General features: G+C 38.3%; 1 protein-coding gene and 1 long non-coding RNA gene across 15 annotated transcripts in view; one reads left to right on the forward strand and one right to left on the reverse strand.

The window, feature by feature from the left end:
- ZBTB1 (zinc finger and BTB domain containing 1) overlaps positions 1–20,513 on the forward strand; it is a 29,710-nt gene extending 9,197 nt beyond the window's left edge. For 6 of the 11 annotated variants that reach the window (XM_054666649.2, XM_063793531.1, XM_063793530.1 and 3 more), the window contains exons 2-3: positions 3,416–3,563; positions 8,282–11,741. In XM_054666649.2, the coding sequence (XP_054522624.1) occupies positions 8,300–10,441 (2,142 nt within the window). In that variant the 5' untranslated portion in view covers positions 3,416–3,563; positions 8,282–8,299 and the 3' untranslated portion in view covers positions 10,442–11,741. Of the gene's footprint in view, positions 1–3,415; positions 3,564–8,281; positions 11,742–18,683 lie in introns of those variants that run through there. The other 5 variants (XM_063793535.1, XM_054666650.2, XM_009427937.5 and 2 more) reach the window with 3 other exon arrangements.
- LOC107968184 (uncharacterized) lies at positions 766–27,215 on the reverse strand. 4 transcript variants are annotated; one of them, XR_010151148.1, is made up of 5 exons: positions 25,991–27,215; positions 19,299–19,394; positions 13,068–13,273; positions 5,162–5,343; positions 766–1,195 (listed from the first exon to the last, which is right to left on the reverse strand). It is a non-coding gene; the product is annotated as an uncharacterized LOC107968184 (long non-coding RNA). The 4 variants fall into 4 exon arrangements; XR_002939300.3 differs by lacking the exon at positions 766–1,195 and adding an exon at positions 3,298–3,477; XR_010151147.1 differs by lacking the exon at positions 13,068–13,273.
- Positions 27,216–27,329: the final 114 nt, after the last annotated feature.

Genomic DNA, 27,329 nt, shown 5'->3' on the forward strand with positions numbered 1-27,329 from the left:
ATATATGCAATATATGTGTGCATATCTCACACATATATATTGCATATATCCATATATATCCATACGTGTATATGTGTAATGTATCTGTGAGAGATATATATACATCTCCCTATACATCTGCCTGGAATAGAGCCTGGCATATAGTGAGACATAACAAATGTTAGCTATTCATATTATTATTGTATTACAGTTGTCATTTACTCTACTTTGATAACCTTCATCTACCAGTCCAGTAAAGCAAATCTACCTTCTGTCCTGTTACATTTCCAGCCAAGCTGCTGTGTACCCTCCTCAATTATTTACATACACATCTATATAAATACTCGAAATGCCTCACCCTTGCTTTCTGTTTATCCTACTCATTCATCAAGGCTTTACTCAAATCCTACATCCTTCCTAAAGCCTACTATTTTGGTATAATTAACGCTTTTCTTCTAAACTCTTGCTGAACTTTATTCAATATAGTTTATTTTTATTTTTATTTTTATGTTTGAGATGGAGTCTTGCTCTGTTGCCCAGGCTGGAGTGCAGTGGCTCAATCTCAGTTCACTGCAACCTCTGCCTCCAGGTTCAAGCAATTCTCCTGCCTCAGCCCCCCAAGTAGCTGGGATTACAGGCATCCACTATCATGCCCGGCTGATTTTTGTATTTTTGTAGAGACAGAGTTTCACCATGTTGGTCAGGCTGGTCTTGAACTCCTGACCTCAGGTGATCCACCCACCTCAGCCTCCCAAAGTGCTGGGATTACAGGTATGAACCACCGCACCCGGCCTCAATATAGTTTATTAAACTCCTCAAATTGTTTCTTGGTTTCAAATTTAATCCCTCATATACAGTTATCTCTATTGTACACCATCCTTCTCCACCCTCCATTTCAATGCTGTATCCAGTGTTAGGAACATTATGAGTATTCAATAGATTCTGATATTCTGATGTTAAAATGTAAGAATCCTTTCATTACATTTTAGACTTTTAAAATACTCTATAATCCTCAAATCCATATGCATACATACATTCAACCTATAAGACATAGAAATAGATAAAAGGAAACATATATACATAAATCTTCCTTGAGATCCAGAGGTAATTGTAAGTCAGAGATTGGGGTGCTGAATTGGGACTGTGATGCTAGGCTCTCTAGACTTTCACTGAGGCTAAGCGAATCATCTTCAAATGCCTCATTGGTGCTGCAAGTCTGTGACACAATTTAGAGGGTGATGATTTGCCTCACAGAAACACTTTAAAATTCCTTTAAGTTACTTCTTTATTCATTGGATATGCTTATTTATAGACCCTTAAATTATCATTTACCAAGGCTGGAGCAAGAGAAACTTCCAGCAAAACTGTTATTTCCAATTTGAGAGATCTAGCAATGGAGGAAAAATATTTCTGAAATCTTACTATGTCAGTGAGAAATTTACTGAAATAGCTTACACAGTATAACTTAGGGAACACGTCTATTGAATAAGACTAGATTGACATGTATGGATAAAGCCACATTACAGATAAAGAATTCAGACTGGGGTAATCACTTGCTCAATAGCATCCAACCAACAAACCCTGTATTAAGGACTCATGCCCTGTCCTTGTTTAGTGTTCTTTCCAGAAGGCCATACTGTATAGTACCAAGGAAGTGCCATATATAGAGGTTATTACTATCTGGGTGGTCAGGAGTCCTTAGTCCTAGTATGTGCTTCAGCACAGTTAACTATTCCCTGATACATTAAAAACCATGTATCTTTGCCTTTTATGGAATAAGAATGTTAGACTAGATTAGATCTCTCTAAGCTCTAAAAATGTATGATTAAATTACTTAATATGCTTAATGTGCTTGGTGGCTGTTTTTAAACTTGAGATGAGCCGTTAAACTTTTTCAGACTAAAATTTTAAAAATCCAGTATAAAACTTTTTGGATCACCTAACTCCTTAATTCTTGCTAGAGTTCTGCACAGTGGGTATCCTTCTAGCCTTAGTGTAACTCTTGGCATTATATAGCTTGTTTTCCTTATCCAAATGACATTAAGTCCTTTGAGTCACATTGGAGGTTCTGCTCTCAGACCTGAGCCCTTGACTTCTAGTTGTGCTAAACTTGTCCTACCAGTGATGCAGCTAGTAGTACAAACAAAAGCAATCACAGATTTCAGTCGTAAAAACAAGAACAGCTGAAATACAAGCTTCCATTTACTTAAAACCTTTTATAGGCTTTACTAGAACATAAAGTTCATTAAGTTTTTTTGGCAGCATTAATAAAGAGGTCAAAAAAATGAAAAAAGAGCAAACTCCTCTTGGAATTTGAGTGAAATTATAATTTAATGAAAGTGAATGCCTCATAATTTTTTTTTTTTTTTTTTTTTGAGATGGAGTCTTGCTCTGTCGCCCAGGCTGGAGTGCAGTGGCACAGTCTTGGCTCGCTGTAAGCTCCGCCTCCCGGGTTCCCGCCATTCTCCTGCCTCAGCCTCCCAAGTGGCTGGGAATACAGGTGCCTGCCACCACGCCCGGCTAATTTTTTGTATTTTTAGTAGAGACAGGGTTTCACTGTGTTAGCCAGGATGGCTCGATTTCCTGACCTTGTGATCCACCCGCCTCCGCCTCCCAAAGTGCTGGGATTACAGGCGTGAGCCACGGTGCCCGGCCTCAAAAAATTTTAATGAAAAAATTATCTTCAAGAGATAAGCTAAAAGTCTCACAGGAATTTAGATCCCTCCTCCCCTGCCGCATACTCCTCTACCTGTTTTTGGTGTAGTAATCCTTCTTAAAGCTTTTCTGGGCTAGGCACAGTGGTTTATACCTGTAATCTCAGCACTTTGGGAGGCTGAGGTGGGAGGATTGCTTGAGCCCAGGAATTCGAGACCAGCCTGGGCAACATAGCAAGACCTCATCTCTACAAAAAATATACAAAAATTAGCCAGTCATGGTGGCGTATGCCTGTAGTGCTAGCTATTCAGAAGGTGTGAGGTGGAAGGATTGCTTGGAGAATGAGTACCCATATTAAAGCAGGAACAGAATGCTATTGAGGACATTCTGAGCTATGATGGCACGCCAGCCTGGGTAACAGAGTAAGACCCTGTCTCAAAAAAATAATAATTAAAATTTAAGAAAAAAGCTTTTCTGAATGAGGTGTAACAAGGACAGAGTTTCTGGTACTAATGTGTCAATGATTGCTATTATAAGTTACTCTGCCTAAAATCAGTTTTACTCAGAACTTGGACATTTGCATAATAATGTTACTTAAACTACAATTCTAGGTCAGCCTAAAAACTGTTGTGTTAGGATTAAAAATTAGACACAGCATTTGTTCAGCTTCCATTTATTCAGCTTCCAGCTCTATAGGGGGAATATAGGAGTATAAACATGGAGGCAGTGGGATTCACACTGTGATCCGTCTGACTGAGAGCACTTGTTCTTTCTACTACAGCATGATGCCTTCTTCTGTAGAGTGGGTGCTTTGCAGAATACGTGTTGAATGAAATCACTGATCTAGGAAAAGTAAAAATTCCTCGAATACAGAATACTTGTGCTACTGCTGATGATCAACACTTTATACAGTGCCTGGTATACCAAAGGTAGTCAATAAATGTTTGTTGAATGAATAAATGTGCATTAAAATGCTATAAGTGCTCTTATTTAAATGTTTTAGTGTTTTATGTTAATAAAAGAATATGTATTTTTACTCAGTTGAATTGTGACTATAGCTATAGATGTGCCTATCATATTGATCTTCTATGTAGTTGTATTAATTTTGGTTGCTGATGATAAAACTGCTGCTCATCTAGATAAGAAAGGGTCTTTGGAACTTCTGTGCTCTTTATATCATTATTTCAAGCCTGGACTATTTAATACTTGAAAGTTTTTATAGATTAACTACTGGCTTTCTAATGGACTGTTATTTGGAAGGAAATTTTAAGGTTATCAACTCAAACTTACCTGATGCTTAAATAAGCATCACCACCATTACAACATCCACTATTACTTTCATTATTACATGCCAAGCACGATGCATTTTACACATTGCCTCTGTGAATCCTCATATATGATACTGTATTTGAGGTATTATCCCTACCTTTTCAGTTCAGGAAACTTAGGGTCAATGAGGATAAGCAAGTTCCCAAAAGTAGCAAAGCTAGATAAGAAGCCAGGTCTGTCTGATCCCAGGCCCATGCTCTTTTCACTTATTATACTGTCCTCAATAGCATTCTGTTCCTGCTTTAATATGGGTACTCATTCTCCAAACAAGTTTGTTTCATTCTTGAACTACTCTTATTAATAGAAAGTTTGGTTTTTTAGAAATAATACCTATCCCTCTGCCTCTTACTCTATAGTTTATTATTTATTAAATGTCTCTCTGAATCCTAGAAAAATGACTATAGACATAGAAATTTCATCCTACTTAAAACGGGCTTGGGTCAACATTTTTGTGTATTTTTTTCATCTTTTTTCCCCCCACCTTTTGAATAAGGTTGAGGCGTGGATTTGTTTTATATAATTCTAACATAATTTTGTATCCTGTGTTTATTTATTTGGCTCTCCATCTTGAACGTTTTTCCCACTTCTGTAGTTGCCATTTAGAAATATATATATATATATATATATATATATTTTTTTTTTTGAGACAGAGTCTTGCTCTGTCAGCCAGGCTGGAGTACAGTGGCATGATCTCGACTCACTGCAACCTCCCTCAGCCAGGCTGGAGTACAGTGGCATGATCTCGGCTCACTGCAACCTCCCTCTCCCAGGCGCAAGCAATTCTCTTGCCTCAGCCTCCCGAGTAGCTGGGTTTACAGGCATGTGCCACCACGCCCGGCTAATTTTTATATATTTTTTAGTAGAGATGGGGTTTCACCATGTTGGCCAGGCTGATCTTGAACTCCTGACCTCAGGTAATCCGCCCACCTTGGCCTCCCAAAGTGCTGGGATTACAGGCATGAGCCACTGCGCCTGGCCCAGAAATACAATTTTTAATTCACTGCCACATGACAGTGAATTCTGGGGCGTAGATTTACCTTAAGACTCCTTTTTTTACTAGGCATTCAAATTAGAAGTAACTCATTAATGACTATCTTTGTGCATACATTGCTTTTTGTATTTAGATACATACTGAACATGATTCCTCACAGCTTTTTACAGATACCTGAGTTACAGAGGTTTGAAATATTGTACCTACTTGAAACTTGATCTGGCTTCCAGAAAAGGTGCAGTGGTTGCAATTTTAAGAAGGCAGCAGGTTTCATCATAAGCCATCTTCATTTCACCAGTCCCGTATCTCTGGCTATGGAACTTTATGTCTTAGAGGTGGCAGGATGGGCATATAGGTAGTAAAAGGGGTGTATGACCCATATGTGATCGCTGAGGAATGGATAAAAAGCAAATAGAAGTACATAAACGTAGATACCCTTAATTACTACTACAGAGCTTGAAGAGTGAACATTTTATTTCTCTAAACAGCTTGTTACATGTTCTTTTTAAGTTCAGTCAAATTGCATAGGAACTTATTTTTAAGTAGAAGATAGATTCTGAAGCTTTATGTATATGGATTAAAAATTGAGGCTAAAATTTGATCTTATTTTAACTTTATAATATGATAGGATTTCTAGTGCTTTTAATATTTCCTCTCCTTTCTTCCTTATCCAAAGTCAGCTCCCTACACTAAAAATACTTAAATGCCCACTAATATTGTCTAATGTTAAATGAAGAAAACTAGTTGCAGAGAGGTATATATATATATATATATATATATATATAGTATGATACCATTTAGGTTAAAAAACACAACAAAAGCAAAACTATCTCATAGGTACTCAATATGCTAACTATGTACATGTGCATCTCAACAAATCTGAAGGTATATAATCCAGAGTGTTTGGAGGGGTTACCTCTGAAAAGAGGTATGTGATCTGAGGTGTGTTTTTATTCTATATGCCTCTATGTTTGAATTTTTTGCTACTTTTTTTTTTTTTTGAGATGGAGTCTTGTTCTTGTCACCCAGGCTGGAGTGTAGTGGCGCAATCTCTGCTCCCTGCAACCTCCGCCTTCTGGGTTCAATCGATTCTCCCGCCTCAGCCTCCCGAGTAGCTGGGATTACAGGCGCCTGCTATCACGACTGGCTAACTTTTTTTATTTTTAGTAGAGACAGGTTTTCACCGTGTTGGCCAGGCTGGTCTCGAACTCCTGACCTCAGCCTCACCCTTCCAAAGTGCTGGGATTACAGGCATGAGCCACCGCGCTCAGCCTTACTTTTTTCTTTTAACAATTAAAAAAAAAAAAAAAATAGAAGAGGCCAGGTGCAGTGGCTCACACCCACAATCCCAGCACTTTGGAAGCCCAAGGCAGGAGGATCGCTTGAACTCAGGAGTTCAAGACCAGCCTGGACAACATAGCAAGACCTTGTCTTTACTAAAATATTAAAAAAAAAAAAAAAACTGAATGTGGTGGCATGTGCCTACAGTCCCAGCTACTCTGGATGCTGTGGCGGGAGGATTGCTTGAGCATGGGAGATTGAGGCTGCAGTTAGCTATGATCATGCCACTGCACTCCAGCCTAGGTAACAGAGCGAGACCCTGCCTCAAAAAAAAAAAAGGAAGAAAACTTTACACTCTAAGGATAAATAAAATACCTTCTCAAATAAACCCACTGCTTCTTTATACCCTGAAATGCATATTGAGCAACATGAGACACATTCTAACTCTATAGAATTATTGCTTCTTTGATAATTCAAGAAAAGACAAAGGCACTGATCAAACTTGTTTGGTGCCATTTCTATATAATCTAATAAGGTTGTTGTTGTTGTTGTTGTTGTTGTTGTTGTTGTTGTTTTGAAACGGATTCTCGCTCTGTCGCCCAGGCTGGAGTGCAGTGGTGCGATCTCGGCTCACTGCAAGCTCCGCCTCCCAGGTTCATGCCAGTCTCCCGCCTCAGCCTCCCGAGTAGCTGGGAATACAGGCGCCCACCACCACGCCTGGCTAATTTTTTTTGTATTTTTAGTAGAGACAAGGTTTCACTGTGTTAGCCAGGATGGTTTCGATCTCCTGACCTCGTGATCCGCCCGCCTCGGCCTCCCAAAGTGCTGGGATTACAGGTGTGAGCCACCACACCCAGCCCTAATAAGGTTTTTTAAAATTTTTATTTTTGGGACAGAGTCTCACTCTGTCACCCAAGCTAGAGTACAGTGGCGTGATCATGGCTCACCACAACCTCAAAATCCTGGGCTCAAGCCATCCTCCTGCATCAGTCTCCCGAGTAGTTGGGACTGCAGGTGCATCATCATGCCTGGCTAATGTTTTTTTGTTTTGTTTTGTTTTGTTTTTAAGGCGAGATCTTGCTATGTTGCCCAGGCTTAATAGGTTTTTAAAATAGATTATTTTAACATCACATGGCCAATCTTGTATCATCTATTGCTCCCCACACCCACCCCATTTATTTTTAAGCATATCTCAGATGTATCATTTCATCTGTAAATACTAAAGTATATATATCCAAAAGATAAGGATTCTTTTTAACACAATCAAAATACCTTTCTCACACTTAAAAAATGAGCAATAGTTCCTTAGTATTAATCATCTAATAAGTTTTTCATACTTTACAATCTAATTGTTAACTTTCAGTTTAAGTTGCTGTTTTATTTACTTTCATTACTCATATCCTTCGAGAGTTGTTTTCTTTTTTTTTTTTTTCTTTTGAGACAGAGTCTTGCTCTGTCATCCAGACTGGAGTGCAGTGGCATGACACAACTCACTACAGCCTCTACCTGTCGGGCTCAAGTGATCCACCCACTTTAGCCTCCCAAGTAACTGGGACTACAGGTGATGCCACCACACCTGGTTAATTTTTTAAACTTTTTTGTAGAGAAGAGGTCTCACACTATTGCCCAGGCTGGTCTCAAACTCCTGAGCTCAAGCAATCCTCCTGCCTCGGTCTCCCAAAGTGTTAGGATTACAGGCGTGAGCCACTGCACTCGGCCTCCTTCAAGTATTTTTAAATTAATGTCTTTTTTTTCTGTTCAAATTTAGTGTACATGTTCCCCCCAAGAGTTGTAATGAAACTAAAACTGTCTTTTGCTTTTGATGCCTTTGTTCAATATGAAAAGCCTGAATAAATGGCTGGATGTCTTCATCTTCAAATTTAAAAAATGATTCAAGTATATATTATTGAGTTTTATTAGAATGGAAAGCTCTTAATTTCTTGATTGTAATAGCAAAGTCATGCAAGTCACAAATCATGATAAAAGTTAATTTTGTCAAGTGCTTTTCTATATCTTGTTTGACTTTAATATTTTTGTTTTACATAGGTCTCTAATTAACAGAAGATGGCAAAGCCCAGCCACAGCAGCTATGTCCTTCAGCAGCTAAACAACCAAAGAGAATGGGGTTTTCTCTGTGACTGCTGTATTGCAATTGATGACATTTACTTTCAAGCACACAAGGCAGTTCTAGCTGCCTGTAGCTCCTATTTTAGAATGTTTTTCATGAACCATCAGCATAGTACTGCACAACTGAATCTCAGCAACATGAAAATTAGTGCAGAATGTTTTGATCTCATTTTGCAGTTTATGTATTTAGGAAAAATTATGACAGCTCCCTCCAGTTTTGAGCAGTTTAAAGTGGCAATGAACTACCTACAGCTATACAATGTTCCTGACTGTTTAGAAGACATCCAGGATGCAGATTGTTCTAGTTCAAAATGTTCCTCTTCTGCTTCCAGCAAACAGAACAGCAAAATGATATTTGGGGTAAGAATGTATGAAGATACTGTGGCTCGAAATGGCAATGAAGCCAACAGGTGGTGTGCAGAACCAAGTTCAACGGTAAATACACCACATAATAGAGAGGCTGATGAAGAGTCTTTACAATTAGGTAATTTTCCTGAGCCACTATTTGATGTATGTAAAAAAAGTTCCGTGTCCAAATTATCTACTCCAAAAGAACGTGTGTCAAGACGCTTTGGGCGGAGTTTTACCTGTGATAGCTGTGGATTTGGCTTTAGCTGTGAAAAATTATTAGATGAGCATGTGCTAACCTGTACTAACAGACATTTATACCAAAACACAAGATCTTACCATAGAATAGTAGATATTAGAGATGGAAAAGACAGTAACATCAAAGCTGAATTTGGTGAAAAAGATTCTTCCAAAACATTTTCTGCACAGACGGACAAATACAGAGGAGACACAAGCCAGGCTGCTGATGATTCAGCTTCAACCACTGGAAGCAGAAAAAGTAGCACAGTGGAGTCTGAAATAGCCAGCGAAGAGAAAAGCAGAGCTGCTGAGAGGAAAAGGATTATTATTAAGATGGAGCCAGAAGATATTCCTACAGATGAACTGAAAGACTTTAACATTATTAAAGTTACTGATAAAGACTGTAATGAATCCACTGACAATGATGAATTAGAAGATGAACCTGAAGAGCCATTTTATAGATACTATGTTGAAGAAGATGTCAGCATAAAAAAAAGTGGTAGGAAAACTCTAAAACCTCGAATGTCAGTAAGTGCTGATGAAAGAGGTGGTTTAGAGAATATGAGGCCCCCTAACAACAGCAGTCCAGTACAAGAGGATGCTGAAAATGCATCTTGTGAGCTGTGTGGACTTACAATAACCGAGGAGGACCTGTCATCTCATTACTTAGCCAAACACATTGAAAATATCTGTGCATGTGGTAAATGTGGACAAATACTTGTAAAGGGTAGGCAGCTTCAGGAACATGCTCAACGTTGTGGCGAGCCCCAAGATCTGACCATGAATGGGTTAGGAAATACTGAGGAGAAAATGGACTTGGAAGAGAATCCTGATGAGCAGTCCGAAATAAGAGATATGTTTGTTGAAATGCTGGATGATTTTAGGGACAATCATTACCAGATAAACAGTATCCAAAAAAAGCAGTTATTTAAACATTCTGCCTGCCCTTTTCGATGTCCTAATTGTGGCCAGCGTTTTGAAACTGAAAATCTAGTGGTTGAACATATGTCTAGCTGCTTAGATCAAGATATGTTTAAGAGTGCCATCATGGAAGAAAATGAAAGAGATCACAGACGAAAGCATTTTTGTAATCTGTGTGGAAAAGGATTTTATCAGCGGTGTCACTTAAGAGAACACTATACTGTTCATACTAAGGAAAAACAGTTTGTTTGTCAAACATGTGGAAAGCAGTTTTTAAGAGAGCGTCAGTTGCGACTGCACAATGATATGCACAAAGGCATGGCCAGGTATGTCTGTTCCATTTGTGATCAAGGAAACTTCAGAAAACATGACCATGTACGGCATATGATTTCTCATTTATCTGCTGGTGAGACTATATGCCAGGTCTGCTTTCAGATATTCCCAAATAATGAACAGTTGGAGCAGCACATGGATGTTCATCTGTATACATGTGGAATATGTGGAGCAAAATTTAATTTGAGGAAAGATATGAGATCACATTATAATGCCAAGCATTTGAAAAGAACCTAAGTGATTTTCTACTGTACTAATGTTTAGATGATAGCAGATAAAACACCAAAGCAAAGGATATGAGCTATTTAGGAATTGATTATATAAGATGATTTGTTAGAAACAAATTTCAAGGCCCTTTTAACTTTAATATTTTTGTTTAGGATTTTAAGTATTTACATTTAGGTATTAAATGTTTATCATTTTTGTTGTTTCTTAATAGAATTATTTGTTTTTAGTTTTTCTTAGCTATGATTAAAATTTTTAAATGTAGACTACAAGTGGTTGTTACCCATTCAATGACTATTAAACTTTAGTTTTTCATCAATAAGGTGATGACTTCACTATTTCTATGTGTTTTTTTTTTTTTAAGGTTATCCTGTGAAATTTTAAACCCAGAATCATTGGCCATTTCTGTTTAAATTTTAAAAATTCCTTAAGTAATTATTTGAAACTATCCCGTTTGCTTTTAGTGAGTTAACTACTCTTTATTCCCCCTTATTAATGAAATTCATATTCTTAAATTGACAAGCTTATTAGGCAAGTTAGGTGCACTGAATCTAACCTTTAAGGTTGACATGGGCTCAAACTTGGCCTAAAAAGATTGATGAACCTGAGGAAATTTTTATAAATGAATATTTCCTATAATTGATAAAATATTATCATTTAATTATCACATTTAAAACTTATATTAAGTGTAAATTCCAGTGGCTTTACCTCACTTGAAAAATTAGTGGGGATAAGCCATTTTGTTTTGTGATATTAAATTTAACTATGATAGTTAATTAAAAAGACATATCTTGTATTCATTAAAAATATTTTAATTTAAAATATTCTGATTTCTAAAGTGTGTTAGCTTATCAATTATTTTTGTTTATAAATAGACTTTAATAGCTCTCTAAGAATATGACCTCTAAAGGAAAAGATGATTTTTTACAATACATACTTCTGGAACTTTGAGATTTGAGAAAGCTTCCATGTATATTGATAAATCTAATAAAGAGATCAATTATAAACCTGGTTGTTCTATAAAAGTAGAGTGCACAAAAAAATGTCTTGTGTTTTATACTGTCTAAGATTTGGAGGAAATGTGGCAAATTGCAGTTTATCGCCATATTTTATTATCATTTTTTTCTGTAAAAGACTATAAAACTTGAGGATTATAAAATAATCACAGAGTATATCAATGGAAACAGTTTATCATTTTTTCAGTTAAAGTAGTACTATTGTTAGTTGTTGCTGACACAGGGTCTACATAATTACATGTGAATTAAAACATTGGCAAAACTGACCCACCAATAAACACATCTATTGAATAGAATGCCTTTTAATGTGAATTACTTGCAATGTAGTACCCTTTTCATAATGAAAGGGATTTTAATTAACTCCTAATTTTAAAAATATAAATTTGTGATTCTGAACACTAATAGCATTGCTCTTTTTGTTCACATCATATTTAAAATATGCAAATCATATTTTGTATACAATTTACATAAAAGAACAAGTTGCCAAAAGAACAAATTGCCAAAAGAACTGAGAGACATACTGGTGAGTACAGATTTAGTTGAAAGCATTAGAGCACCATGTGAGCTCAGAGATTTGTGGGGATATGTTGAAGTGTTAAGTAAGGATAGGAACAGCACAGGAACCAAGTGCAGAATTCAAATAATGGGAAGTAGGCAGGGGACGGGTAGAATACACACAAAAATTAAAAATTTAACAGCAAAAGCAGGAAAAGTGATTCATCTTACCCTTACTTAGATACAATAGTTTATCAAGTAATTAAATTTGAAATCCAACTTAAAAAGAAATGTGGTATGTATATTACTGATAGGAACCAGATAAAAGTTCTCTAACCCAGAGACCATCAGAGAGTGGTATAAAGAGATCAGATAAACCAAGTTTCCAAACTACAGTATATAGTATCATAATGGACATAATTTATTTGAGATCACTTTTTTCGTGACTCATCAAAATTTTTCTTGCAGTGGCTTTCCCCATTGTTAAAGAATAGGGCTTTTTCTAAATACTATCACTTTTTGAAGAAACGATTATCTATTCCATTAGGGAGGGGGCTTAATTTAGTCTTTTGATATGTACTAACAGCTAACAATTAGCAAGCAAATATATAAACTTTACTCTCTAATTTTACATGACTGAGATGTTTATAGTTTTAGAAAGCCATACCTCAACTTATTTTTTATTTTATTTATTTATTTATTTTTCTTTTTTGAGACGGAGTCTTACTCTGTTGCCCAGGCTGGAGTGCAGTGGTACAGTCTTGGCTCACTGCAACCTCCACCTCCCAGAATCAAGCAGTTCTCTGCCTCAGCCTCCTCAGTAGCTGGGATTACAGGCCCATGCCACCACGCCCGGCTAATTTTTGTATTTTTAGTGGAGACAGGGTTTCACTGTCTTGGCCAGGCTGGTGTTGAACTCCTGACCTCGTGATCCACCGGCTTCAGCCTCCCAAAGTGCTGGAATTACAGGCATGAGCCACCGTGCCCGGCCGCCTCAATTTTTTTTTCTGAGTTTCATGTTACACAGAACATACCTTTTTGTTTTGGAGCTAGCTACAGGGAAGCACAGGCTTCTCTAAAGTGGAATGTACAATTCTTATCAAGGCAAAAAGTTAAAGACTACTTGCTTTTTAAAATTAGGGAGAATGAAAAATATCCAGCACTTTTCTCCAGCCCAGTTCCCTAATATCTCCTTCCTCTCCTGGGGCAGAGCTGCAGAGCTGTCATTCCTTGCTGTTGCTTCTTGCCCTCCCTGGGTGTGAAGGTAATGAAACAAGTGTGTTGAAGCTGCCAGATCTTCTGCCTTTGTAACTTAGGTGTTCAGGTTCCAAATCTAAAAATGAAAGGAGAATCTACACAGATATATAGTGGAATCAAATTCTCTTTCTGTCTCATGAACACCATGAGACTCTTTTGCTTTGGCCCTTTTATTCTACACAGCAAGAAAACCCAGAGGAATGGTTAGCAAGCTTGCCATCAACTATAGTACAATACAACTTGCATGTTCTACGATTCCTTAGTAAACAGGACTAAGAATCCCAGAAATTAATAGAGCACAACCAAGGCAGCAGTAGATTAGGACTCAGAAATGCGTCTTCATCTCCCCCATGTTTTTAAGGTAAAAATATTCAGAGGCCAGGTGTGGTGGTTTGCATCTGTAGTTCCGGCTACTCAGGAGGCTGAGGCAAGAGGATCGCTTGAGTCCAGGAGTTCCAGACCAGCCTGGGCAACATAACAAAACCCTATCTCTAAAAAAAAAATTTGTTTAATTAGCAGGGCATGGTGGCATGCAGCTGTAGTCCCCAGCTACTCAGGAGGCTGAGGTGGGAGGATCAATAGAGCCTAGGAGTTCAAGGGAGCAGTGAGCTATGATCATGCCATTACACTCCAGCCTGGGTGACAGAGTGAGACTCCATCTCTGAAAAAAATTAGAAATGACGCACATGGGTTAAATGGTATATGGCAAACTAACAGTTTGAGTATGGACAAAAATTCAATTAGAAGAAAGGATCCCAGAGGGGCTAATAATTTAAAAAAAAAAAAAAAGTTTGCTAGAGCAGTCAGGACACTAATTAAAAGGAAAAGTAGAGGCTGGGCACCAGCACCTTGGGAGGCCAAGGTGGGTGGATCACCTGAGGTCAAGAGTTCGAGACCAGCCTGGCCAACATGGCAAAACCCCACCTCTACTAAAAATACAAAAGTTAGGCCAGGCGCAGTGGCTCAAGCCTGTAATCCTAGCACTTTGGGAGGCTGAGGTGGGTGGATTGCAAGGTCAGGAGTTCAAGACCAGCCTGGCCAACATGGTGAAACCCCATCTCTACTAAAAATACAAAAAAATTAGCCAGGCATGTTGGCACAAGCCTGTAATCCCAGCTACTTAGGAGGCTGAGGCAGGAGAATTGCTTGAACCCAGGAGGTGGAGGTTGCAGTGAGCCAAGATCACACCACTGCACTCCAGCCTGAGTGACAGAGCGAGACTCCATCTCAAAAAAATAAAATTAGCCAGGCGTGGTGGCGCGCACTTGTAATCCCAGCTACTTGGGAGGCCAAGGCAGGAGAATCTCTTGAACTTGGAAGGTGGAGGTTGCAGTGAACTGAGATCATGCCACTGCACTCCAGCCTGGGCAACAGAGCAAGACTCCATCTCAAAAAATAATAATAATAATAATACACACGAAAAATCATGTTTTACTGTAGCTAAAAAATATATGAACAGGATATAAAAATTGAATAAAAATCAAACATTTGAAAATTATAGGTGAGATGAGTAGGGATTAAAAATAATATGACTATAATTATAGAATGCCTATGGAACAATTTTATGAACTTGCCAAGGATATGCCTAAATAATTGAGATTTTTGTAAGTAATGATGAGAGAGGAAAAAGTAATTGAGATATTATCTTTTATATTCTAAAAAAAAGTAGGAAGAGAAGCTGGTGGTGGTTGACAACTTTTTCCCTGGTTAAACAATACTCATTCCTCTAAGTCAGTAGTTAAGGAACTTTGTATTTAATAAATTTCTGGAAAATCTTCCCCAAAACCAGTTTAGCCATTGTAATATTTAAATTAAACATAAAACTTGTGTCATTGTTGTTAACAAAAAGCCAAATCACTACCAAAAGAAAAAAATCTGAGTGTATGTGCACACATGGTTGAGAATAAAGAAATCTGGTATACCTAATTTTAACTGGGTTTTTATCATGAATTAAAAGTTAAAACATTTTTCTTTTCTTTTTTTTTTTTTTTTTTGCCATTCATCTATTTTGATCAGTTCCTCAACTTTCCTTACTACTCCCATCTCCTTTGTAACATATACTTCTCAGTAATAAATGGCCAGTGCTCTCCAGACATCCTAGCATCAACAATTTCTAGGATTGCAGGGTACCAAAAAGCTCTGGGGGAACATACCCTTGTAGAATCCCTCCCACATCCTTAATAACCTGAGGTGCAGTAAACTGGGGATGATAGGATGAATGCCAGGAACCTAAAACAAGTAGGGTTATATTTGGTGTTAAGAACTTGAAATTGCATCCCATATTTGGAAACCCATGATCCATCCATCCTAGGGCTCTCACTTAATAACCCCAGCATCCATTTATTTAGCACTCTCTATACTCTGCAAAGTGCTCTACATACATAATTTTAATTAATCCCCATAGCCTTATGAGGTAAGTATCATACTAATTTTCCAGATGGGGGACTGAGGTTCGGAGAGATTATTTTTCCTAAATCACACAGAAACTATGTATCTTAGAACTGGAGTTTGAACCTAGGTTTCTGACTTCTACATTCCTGTACTCCACCTATCAAGAAGTACAAAGAAGGGCCTTTTCAGCCTAGAAACACATGTGATAAAGCTCCTATGAGATTGTGCTCCTTGTTCATCTGTCATCTGCTGTGCTGGTAAGGTGGCTAGTAATAGTGGGTACCCAATTAACATGCTGAATAATGTGAAAACATGTGAGTGGAAAACAAAACTTTATTTAAATGGTTGATTCAGAATGATGTTTTAGAAATAAATATTAAATGCTGTTATGTTTTGATTTTCCTTCATTTAAACTTAAAACAGTTAGTGGTACTGTCAGCCTTTTTGAGGGGCCCATAGTAGGTGGGCTCAATTAAAAATTAATTTGAATTCAACTTCCACATTTCTATGTCTGTGACCTCTTCCTCCTTTATTTCCCCTATTCCTGTCCTTTATGTTTTAATCTCTCCCGCCAATTTCCATTTCCTTTTAATGGTTATAAGACTGTTGAGTTGAAGGACTCAAATAATTTGAAAATAAATATTCCCAAGAAAAAGCAGGATAACAGAATAACCAGTTTCCTCTTTTTGCCTTAACAGATTATGTGGATAAGAAATTCATCATCTTAGCCAGGCACAGTAGCTCATACCCATAATCCCAGCACTTTGAGAGACTGAGTTGGGAGGATTGCTTGAGCCCAGGAGTTTGAGACTAGCCCTGGCAACACAGCGAAACCCCATCTCTACAAAAATTTAAAAATTAGCCGGGCACGGTGGTGCATGCCTGTAGTCCCAGTTACTTGGGAGGCTGTGGTCAGAGAATTGCTTGAGCCTGAGAGGTCGGGGCTGCAGTGAGCCGTGGTTGTGTCACTGCACTCCAGCCTGGGCAACAGAGCGAGACCCTGTCTCAAAAAATAAAAACAAATAAATTCATCATATCTTTGACTAATAAACAGAAGAACCCCCTTCCCCAGTTACCATAGGTGATTGATTTGATTAAGATTTATAGAGCAATCTAAGTTTGCCTAAAAACAAATGTTGGTTAGTCTAGCCACTTATAATTCAATTTCCCAAAATACCTATGGATTTTTAGGGTAAACTTATAGAGACAGTTTTACTCATAAAACAAATGAAAGATAATTTCAGGAAATGACACATAGCTGCATAACCACCCTAACCTAGCAGCAAACTTTAAAAAAGGTTATTTAATGGTTTAAGTGAAACAATCTCCCTCAATCTAATATTATTTTAACTTTATGCATCTATTACCTTATTTCTATACTACTATGTTAAACCTACTACTTTAATGATCTGGCTACCGTCTGCCAAATATCACTTTTCAAGTGAGAACAGAAGAATGAGATAGTGAAGATTCCGTGGACAATGTCTATATAATCATTTAAGTGTTAAATATAAACTAAATGACAATAGCAGCTTGTAAATTAATGCTAATTCTGGCTGGGAGCAGTGGCTCAGGTGGCTCATGCCTGTAATCCCAGCACTTTGAGAGGCCAAGGCAGGTGAATCAGCTGAGGTCAGGAGTTCGAGACCAGCCTGGCTAACATGATGAAACCTCTCTACTAAAAATACAAAAAATTAGCCGGGAGTGGTGGCACATGCCTGTAGTCTCAGCTACTCTGGAGGCTGAGGCGGGAGAACCGCTTGAACCTGGGAGATGGAGGTTGCACTGAGCTGATATGGTGCCACTGTACTCCAGCCTAGGAGACAGACTCCGTCTCAAAAAAAAAAAAAAAATGTTAATTTTGAACAAACTTAATATCACTTACATTTATATGCACACAATTGGTTGAATTTAGCATTAAGAAGTTTAAATCTTACTTAAGTTGTTCTCTTATTCAGGAGAACCAAATCACTGAAGTCAATTAGTAGTGTCAAAATTGCTCATTCTTTCCATCAAAATCTACCACAGATCACTAAGGGACAGAAAGCCATTATAATTTCTCATTATCCATCTCAATTGCTGACCAAAAAAGATAGTATGAAGATTACAATTAAATACTTGGCTCTGAACTTAACATATCAATGTACTAATCATTATTGTATTAAGTGAAAACACAGGAATGTCTAGGGCCAAGGGATGACCAAAATTTAAAAGATTATTTCATATCAGAGTCAGGGATATTAATAATTTTATGTGAGAAAATTTGCAGTTTGTTTTCTCCTATTTGAGGAAGGAACAGTTAATTATACGGCTTAAAAAGCCCCCACTTACTTAAAAAGTTAACATGTTTTTATTCTCCTTAAACTAACTGCTCATATCAAACACAATCAGGAGAGCTCATTTTTAGATGATAGAAACATTAATTCTAAGCATCCAGATTATGAACCATCTTTTTTTTCAAATGCTTATGTTTAAAAAATTTTAAAAAAATTAAGGATCTTATTATGAGGGAAAAGCACTGTTGCCAAAAATATAATTTTACTCAGAATCACTAGGGCAGATTAGGAGGCTTATAAGCCTAGGAATTTGCAGGAAAACCCCTCCTCTTCTTTTGTGCGTGTATGTGTGTGTGCGTGTATGCTTCATTTTCATTTGCAGAGTGGCTGAAGACAGTAAAAAGAATATGAACTTTAAAAAAATTGTTAGATTTATGTTTCAATCAGAGATTTGTCATTAACAAGTTAAAGTACATTGTAAAATCATTTTATTTGAAGGAAAACACTTCTTAACTGCTTCCTTCCTCCCTACTTTCCTCTATTTGTCTGACCCCTATCTTTTTTTATGTTATATATTTATATGTCCTACTGATAGATTAATAAGAACATCTTATATTTGAATGGTACGAGTTACATTCGGGAAGTAATTAAATTTAAATTCTAGGGGCTATGCTTGTGTTTCTATTCTCTGTTCTGTTAACAGTGTGTTGGCCTAGTGCCAAAGCCAAGAAATTCTGATCTAAGAATTATGTTGTATCTTGTAGAGCAGTCAACTTGTAATATTATTTTTCTTGAGTTTTGTCTTTTTCTGTGTGGCAGTGGTGAAATAGGGCCTTCTAAACCTGTGGAGAAGTGAGAGATCTGAATTTGGAGAGGACATGGGGAAGAATCAATCTTCAACAGATAATCTTTAAGTACAGACCCAGGAATATCAGATCTGAAGTGGCACCATCTTTTCTGTCTTCCTGACAAACTTCCATCAACCCAAAAAGTTCCAGTTGCAAAGATCCAAGAAAACTCAGTAAAGATCACTTTGGAATCACTTTGTTGTAACAAAATTGATTCATGGTGACTCTCTAATATTTGTGTAAATCTGCTGAAGAAAAGTAACTAGAAAATTCATACAACATCAGTGGTTACAGCTATACTAAAATAAAACTTTATATGCTAATTATCTTCAAGGGTCTTTCTAAAATAAAAGGGGTTGTTAGGCTACTGCAAATATAAAGAGACATAATCACAAATCTATTTATATAGATATAAATAATTCTAAACTTAAAATCACTAGAATTATAGCTTAAATATTATGAAATGTACTTAGTCAACTTAAAAACTTACACCAAAAATCTGTAGTTTAGAGTGTAAGAAGTAATGGGTACAGAGAAAAAAAATTTAAGACCAATATTTTAACAGGATAATTTGGTTATTACTCACTATAGTAAAACGCTTGCCCTTCTTCCTTTTCCACTGTATATGCCAGTCACAATCTTGATCATTTATATGAATGAAACTCCCTTTTAAACCTGTTAACTTGAAGGAGAACAGAAATGGTATTACTTCAATAGTGGTAGATTTCCACAAATCAGACACATTATTTTCTTCTGAACTTGGCAATATAACCTAATAAGGCAGAATAAGTTTCTGTTAAAATACTTATTCTCAATATTTATGTATAAACCATGCTTCTCAGCTTTCAAATTTCAAGATAAAATTTACGTATTCAGTAAAATGATGGTTAACATGTTTTTAAAAATCTTTAATGGAGAAGTTAAATATTTGGTGAGATTTTAGTCTGGCTATAAATGCTTTGTTTGATATATATATGTGCACATATATATATTACTTAACCATATGAATTTTATTTCCTTATTCTGAATATACTTGTAGTTTTACTTCTTTCTGTTTATGTACCCAATTCCTTATGATTATTTTGTTTCTTCTGCAATATCAAGATGTTATTTATTTTGAGAAATGCTTATTTTTATGACTATTTATTCCAATGTTTTAACAAGAAGCACAGAGATTTATAGTATTCTTAATAGTATGTGCAGAAGTTACATCATTTAAAAAACCCTTGCTGTAAAGCAGGATAACTTGAATATTCATTCTAATAATTAGACTAAGTGAAAATCTGAGAAAGAGTTAATTGCAATGTGATAGTGGGTAGAAAGGAGAGAAAAACCCACTAAAAGGTTTAAATACATGTGAATTCAACTGCTTTAAGAGAAATAAATAAGCCTAGGGAAATATTAGAGTCTAAAAAACCCTAGAGTTAATCTCTTTTGGGAACATAAGGAAGTATACAGAACTGCAGACCTCTAAACATAAGTAGGAAAAAGAAAAATAAAAGAATATTACCAATAATTAAAGGTGCCAGATCAAAATAGTAATAAATCAACAAATAATTTTTGATTGACTGGTGGAATTAGATTTACTAAATAAAAATGGCTTAAATTTTGACTGTACTAACTATAAATGTAATGAATTATAATAATTATAAATGGTATAAATGCATTCTACAATGTGATTATTTTCTGTATTTTAGTATATAGTATAAAATGGAATTATTGGGTTAAAGTACTTTTATTACATTTTTTAATCCATTGTTTTTACCTAATAAAATTTCCTCCTCTATATTCCAAAGTTAAATTGTCTGTATATTACTTTTATTTATACTGTATTTTTTCCAATCTGGCCATTTAAAAAAATTATTAGTTTGAAAATTATTAACTCCTTCCATCCTCTAATACCACAATAATAAAGTATCTGATATAGCTAATTATGATGTTCTCAGGTAGCTTAAGATGTGCACAAAGAGAATTAGCTAAAATTCTTATTGCCAGATCCTGATTTCTTTCAATATAGAAGAATGATCTGTTACTCAGCCTGGAAAGTAGTGCCAAGATTATAGCTCACTGTAACCTCGGACTTCTGGGCTCAAGGGATCCTCCCACCTTAGCCACCCTAGTAGCTAGGACTATAGATTCCCACCACGATGCCTGCTAATTTTTAAAATTTTTTGTAGAGATGGGGTCTGCCTGTGTTGCCCAGGTTAGTCTTGAACTCCTGGGCTCAAGTGATCCTCCTGCCTGTGTCTCCCAAGTGCTGGGATTACAGGTATGAGCCACTGCATCTGGTCTGGATTTCCTTCTTAATACACAAAGAAATAATTATTTATAAATATCCATTGATAAAGTGTTTAGCTCTTTCAGAGGCTTAATTCATTTTTCAAGTAAACACAATTTACTGTCAGAGAAATAACTACTTTGCCAGTATAATTCATTTTTTTTTCAGTTTAAGAATTAAATAAGTATTAACAATAATTGCATATTGAATCTGATTCTCCAAGTATAGGACAGCCTCACTTCTTCCAGATTATTTCAATCTATCCCACAAGGGTCTATAAGGTTAGCACTAAAAGTTGAAGTAGGTATAATTTGTCTGCTATTGTCATAGATTAACTTCTCTTTTGGAAAAAGCCTTCCAGGTTCAGGTCTCTTACCCTTCCATACCAGGCATGGAAATGTCTTACCCCAGCCTACTGTGTATCTACAGCTTAAGTGTAACTTCAAGACTGAATTTTTTAAGACTCAAAGAAACAAATGGCAAGTTTTTTCCTGTAGTGATAGGTGAAGAAATATTTTAGGACACAGCACTTTGTAAGAATTATAAAATGGCAGTATTTATAGAGATCTTAAAGATAATCATTAGTTGAATTTCAGTTTGCTCAAGGGCCCTCAAATTAGAGGCTGTTATTCCATCTTTTCTTCAGGCCAACATTATCTCCTTAAGATAATCTACAACCCTTGTGAAGGTTGTTCCTGGGTAGAGACTGAGAGGATTTTAGGAAAATTCACGAGTTGGGGTTTTTTTCCCTAGTAATTCTGCAAAAATGTATTATTGCTCAGTCTCCTTAGGGCAGGTCTAACACCCAGGCACATAGTTTTAGGCCGTATCTTATTCACCTTTGTATCTCTAGTACAAATATTTTCAGATATGAATTTGTTTCAACTTTTGGTCTCTGCAGTGTCATTTAGTACAGAAATATAAGAGGTAGGCAGTGTATCTTCCTACTATAAAGAAAAAAACTAAATTTTTTTTTTTGTTAAATAATGTGTCTTAGGTCACTTTTAATAAATACTAAGCTAGTGATTTACTACTGCTTTCCAGGCACTCTTCTGGGTGCTAGGAATTAATTACAGAGGATTTGACATATGTTAAAGCTCTTGTTTTTTCCACCATTTAATCTGTGGAGCCTTAGTCTTTGGATTTTAAAAATACTTTGAAACACCCTAGTATTTATAATCTGCCAAAGAGATAGTTCACTTGTTGAAAATCAGCAATAATTTCTATGTAAGACTAATAGACTTTGTTTCAACTGTTGATATGGTTTGGCTGTGTCCCCACCCAAATCTCACCTTGAATTGTAGCTCCCATAATTCCCATGTGTTGTGGTGAAAGATAATTGAATCATGGGGGCGGTTTCTCCCATACTATTCTCGTGGTAGTAAGAGCTGATGGTTTTATAAGGGGAAACCCCTTTTGCTTGGTTCTCATTCTCTCTTGCCTGCTGCCATGTAACTGGTGGTAGTGAGTAAGATCTGATTTTTTTTTTCAGCATCCAAAATCTTTTTATTAAGAGGGTAGGATCCAAGGTTAGTTTTTGTAGCCTCGGCTGGCCTGTCGGCCTCTGATGCACTCGAACTTCCAGCCCTTGGAGCAGACATAGGGTTTGGTGTGGCTGTGCGGGGTTCCCTGGCCTTGCTGAAATGCTGGTACACCTTTCGGCCCTTGCAAATACTGGAGAGCAGGACAGTACCGCAGCCCTCGGGGGAGTCCAGGGGCAAGATCTGATGGTTTTATAAGGGGAAACCCCTTTTGCTTGGTTCTCATTCTCTCTTGCCTGCCGCCATGTGCCTTTCGCCTTCTGCTGTGATTGTGAGGCCTCCCCAGCCATATGGAAGTGTGAGTCCACTAAACCTCTTTTTCCCTTATGGATTACCGAGTCTCGGGTGTCTTTATCAGCGGCGTGAAAATGGACTAATGTAGCTGTTAATAGTCAAGTTCTCAAAATCAATTGTAAAAGCACAGTAAGGAAACTTAGAAAAATTACTGATAATTCTACCTTCTAGATAACCAATTTTGATGCATTTTAAATCTATATTAGATTATCCTACATATAAGAAGATACAAGTTTCATATATTTTATTCACTTAATTATACCAAGAACATTTTTCCGTGTCATTAAAAATCTTGTAAACCATTTTTACGGCTGCATAAGAATTCATCATATGCATGTACTATAATTTAGGTAATCTCTTATTTTTGGATATTTAAACCATTTCCTTTCTATTATCATTAACATAAATAATACTACCTGCATTTTCTATTATTTCCTTAGAATAAATCCCACAATGAGTAATGCTAAATAAAAGGCATAATCATATTTAATGTAAAGAAAAAATATTGGCCAGGTGTGGTGGCTCACTACTGTAATCCCAGCACTTTGGGAGGCTGAGACTGGTGGAGAGCTTGAGCTAAGGAGTTCGAGACCAGACTGACCAACATGGCAAAACTCCATCTCTACAAAAATACAAAAATTAGCCGGGCTTGGTGGTGCATGCCTGTAGTCCTAACTACTCCGGAGGCTGAAGTGGGAGGATCGCTTGTGCAAGCTGTGAGCCTGCCACTGCATTCCAGCCTGGGTGACACAGAAAGTCCCTGTCTCTTAAAACAAACAAACAAATTTTTAAAAACCCAAAATACAAATACAGTGTCTTTTTTGGGAAAAGCTTAGGATGCCTCTTAAACTATGGAACATACAAAACACAAGTTAGAGCAGAAAAAAATATACATGGCTAATGAAAATGTGGGTATAATTGCTACTGTGGTTTCAGAAACCTGTGTTAAAGATGAATGTGGTGGTCAGATTGCAAGATGTGTTTGTAATATCTGGGCACAGAGGTAGCACAGTTACTGTGCAAAAGAAACTATTCCTCTGAAGCTCTAATTTTAGTGTTTCTATGTGAGAACTCTGGCCTGCTTGCTCTTTTGCAATCTTGGTTTGCTTGAGGTGTGTTGAGGGCTGACTGAATGCAAGAGATTTAAAGAATTTGTGTTTCTCACATTCTTTGTTTCAGTTGTAGCTGAGACTGTATCTCTAAGTCATATATCATCAGTTCTACAAAGAATATGCATTGCTTCCAGCCCACTAATTCCCTTTTCTAAAAAAACAAAGAAAAGAAAAGAAAGAAAGAAAAAGAAAGAAAGAAAGAGAAAGAAAAGAAAAGAGAGAAGAAAAACTCAGGCCTGTAATCCCAGCACGTTGGGAGGCCAAGATGGGCAGACAATTTGAAGTCAGGGGTTCGAGAACAGCCTGGCAAACATGGTGAAACCCTGTCTCTACCAAAAATACAAAAATTAGACGGACGTGCTGGTGCACATAAGTAACCCAGCTATCTGGCAGGCTGAGGCATGACAATCTCTTGGACCAAGGAGGCAGAGGTTGCAGTGAGCCACTGCACTCCAGCCTGGGCGACAGAACAAGACTCTGTCTCAAAAAAAAAAACAAATACCCCCCACCCCCAAACTACACAAAAGACAAGAATTTCCAAGAATAAAATCAAGAGATCTGTACTCACAATTCATGACAGTTTCAATTAGAAAAGTCTGGGTTTTATCCTTGTTTTCCTAATATTTTCTTTTCTTTTTTTTTTTTTTTTTTGAGACAGAGTCTTGCTCTGTTGCCCAGGCTGGAGTGCAGTGGCGTGATCTCAGCTCACTGCAACCTCTGCCTCCCGGATTCAAGCAATCCTCTGCCTCAGCCTCCCAAGTAGCTGGGATTACAGGCGCCCACCACCAGGCCCGGCTAATTTTTCTATTTTTAGTAGAGACAGAGTTTCACCATCTTGGCCAGGCTGGTCTTGAACTTCTGACCTCATGATCCACCCGCCTCGGCCTCCCAAAGTGCTGGGATTACAGGCATGAGCCACCGCGTCCAGCCTTTCTAATATTTTCTTTAAAACGTCCCCTTTTTCAAAATTTTTTCAAATTCATGGAAAAGAGGATAGGAATTATGGTTAAAATTAGTACTAACTGATGACATTAACTGATTAATAGCCAATTATGTTCTTAAAAACTGGAAATGATATACACCACTAGATAAAATAATCTTAAATGTTCATTGACTTTATAGAATTCTCTCAACATTACTTTTTGGTCACAGATAACTTCTGGGTTGACAAAAGCTTTTCTCCAGCGCCATTTCATACAGCTTTTACATGGCTGCACATCACTAGCCTGCTTTAAAGGACGGTGCTCCCAGCCCAAAGCCTCAGGAAAAAGACTATGGCTCAAAAAGCTCTGAGATGTATCCTATCCACCTGAAGAGCCTATTGCTTGCCTGTATCCCTCCCTTCTAGTGACACTAATCTTCTGTACAGAAATCCTAGTCCAGCAAGCATTGCTCTCATCTTCGCCCATACACAATCTATGTAAAGAATGGCTTTCCTACTCTTTGCTGGCGAACTTCAGCTCCCGGATTAGGCAAGCAACCTCCTCCAGGTAGCCCTCAGCAACGCACTTTTCCATCAGCCTGGGTGTGCCCCTCTGTGTTCCCATGGCGCTTTGCTTTCAGCGCTTCTCCCAAATTATGTTTACCTGTTTATTAGACTCTCCACCTCTGAAGACCAGGCCATTTCATTTGGCTTTTTACTGCCACGTAGTAGGTACCTGTTCAAGCTTGATGGAAGGACTTCCCCAGCCTCCCCACACATATTATGTAAAGTGATCGCTGTCTTTGCTTCCTCCTGGAGACCATTTATTTTATTTTTTTGAGACGGAGTCTCGTTCTGTCGCCCAGGCTGGAGTGCAGTGTCGCAATCTCGACTGACTGCAACCTCTGCCTCTCGAGTAGCTGGGACTACAGGCGCGCGCCACCACGCCCGGCTAATTTTTGTATTTTTAGTAGAGACGGGGTTTCACCATGTTGGCCAGGCTGGCCTCGAACTTCTGACAGCAAGTGATCCACCTACCGCGGCCTTTCAAAGTGCTGAAACTACAGGCATGAGCCTCCACACCCGTCCAGGAGCCCATTTATATGGGAGCCTGCTTCTAAAGATTATTACCTGGTGCCAGGGTATTTTCCAGACCTGTCCTCACATTCCTGTTAAACAGGAGGAAGTGAATCGCGCTCGTTTTCATCTACCTTCTCGGAGGGTTTCTGCCTCCAATATTAACCTCAGCACAGCCAAAGAAAATCATTCCATTCCATTGAGCGGAGTCAGAAACATGACTAGGTCACGATCACAACCCCGTGTGTGCCAGGGTGACCGAGACTGGGTGACTTTATGGTGTTTCAACGTGTGGGTTTTGACTGATTATATTATGGGTTTTCCAGTCAAAAACTCAAAGCACTGGATAAAGCACTTGCGACCTAAAATAAGCAATGGAATGAACAGGAAGGCGAAACCAGAGTTTAAAGCGGCAGGACAAACAGGAAAAAGGAAGAGTGAGGCAGGAAGGGTTTAAATGCAGGCTCCTCGGAGGACAAGTCGCTGCCACACCCCTGTCTGCCGTCCCGCCAGCCGCCCTCACGCGGCGCGGGAAAACGGTCGGCCTCGTCCTGGGCTCAGGTTCTCTCCGCCCGCCAGGCAGTGGGGGTTTTTTTGTTTTTTGTTTTTTTTGAGACGGAGTCTCGCTCAGTCGCCCAGGCTGGAGTGTAGTGGCGTGATCTCGGCTCACTGCAACCTCCACCTCCCGGGTTCAAGCGATTCTCCTGCCTCAGCCTCCCGAGTAGCTGAGACTACAGGCACGCGCCACCACGCCCAGCTAATTTTTGTATCTTTGGTAGAGACGGGCTTTCACCATGTTGGCCAGGATGGTCTCGATGTCTTAACGTCGTGATCCGGCCGCCTCGGCCTCCCAAGTGCTGGGATTACAGGCGTTAGCCACTGCTCCCGGCCCCAGCCAGGCAGTTTTAATCGAGCGCTCAACAACCACTGAGACGCAGCGAAGCACCCACCATAAAATCCCAGGAGGCCGACCGCCGGTTCAGACTTTTTCTTTTCTTTAATCCCGGTCCAAGGGATCCGCCCTCACCCCCGACCCCAGCCACCCCAATTCCCTATTCCCTCCCCTTGGACGGCGCCGGGGAAAACAAGCTGCTCGAGCTTTATTTCTTCGGTGCAACCAACTCAGAATGAATTCCTCTGCCCCTGCGTGCTCAGTGAGTCGGCACCCTAGCAGTGAACTGCACTTAAAACCTCAGGAATTGAGCGAACTCTCCCAGTGGCTCTCCTCACCGGGATCCCCTTCCACGCCTCCTCTCCGTGCCGCGCCTCAGTCCGCACTGCTCATTGGCCGCGTGCCCTGCCAATCCGATGCACGTCGGCTAGGGCAAAGACCGCGAAAAAGCGCGTACACCTGGCTCTGGGAGCGCGCGCCTAACGCCAGCCAGCAGCAGGA

The sequence above is a fragment of the Pan troglodytes genome, chromosome 15 (assembly GCF_028858775.2).
Source record: "Pan troglodytes isolate AG18354 chromosome 15, NHGRI_mPanTro3-v2.0_pri, whole genome shotgun sequence".
In the NCBI taxonomy this organism is placed as follows: domain Eukaryota; kingdom Metazoa; phylum Chordata; class Mammalia; order Primates; family Hominidae; genus Pan; species Pan troglodytes.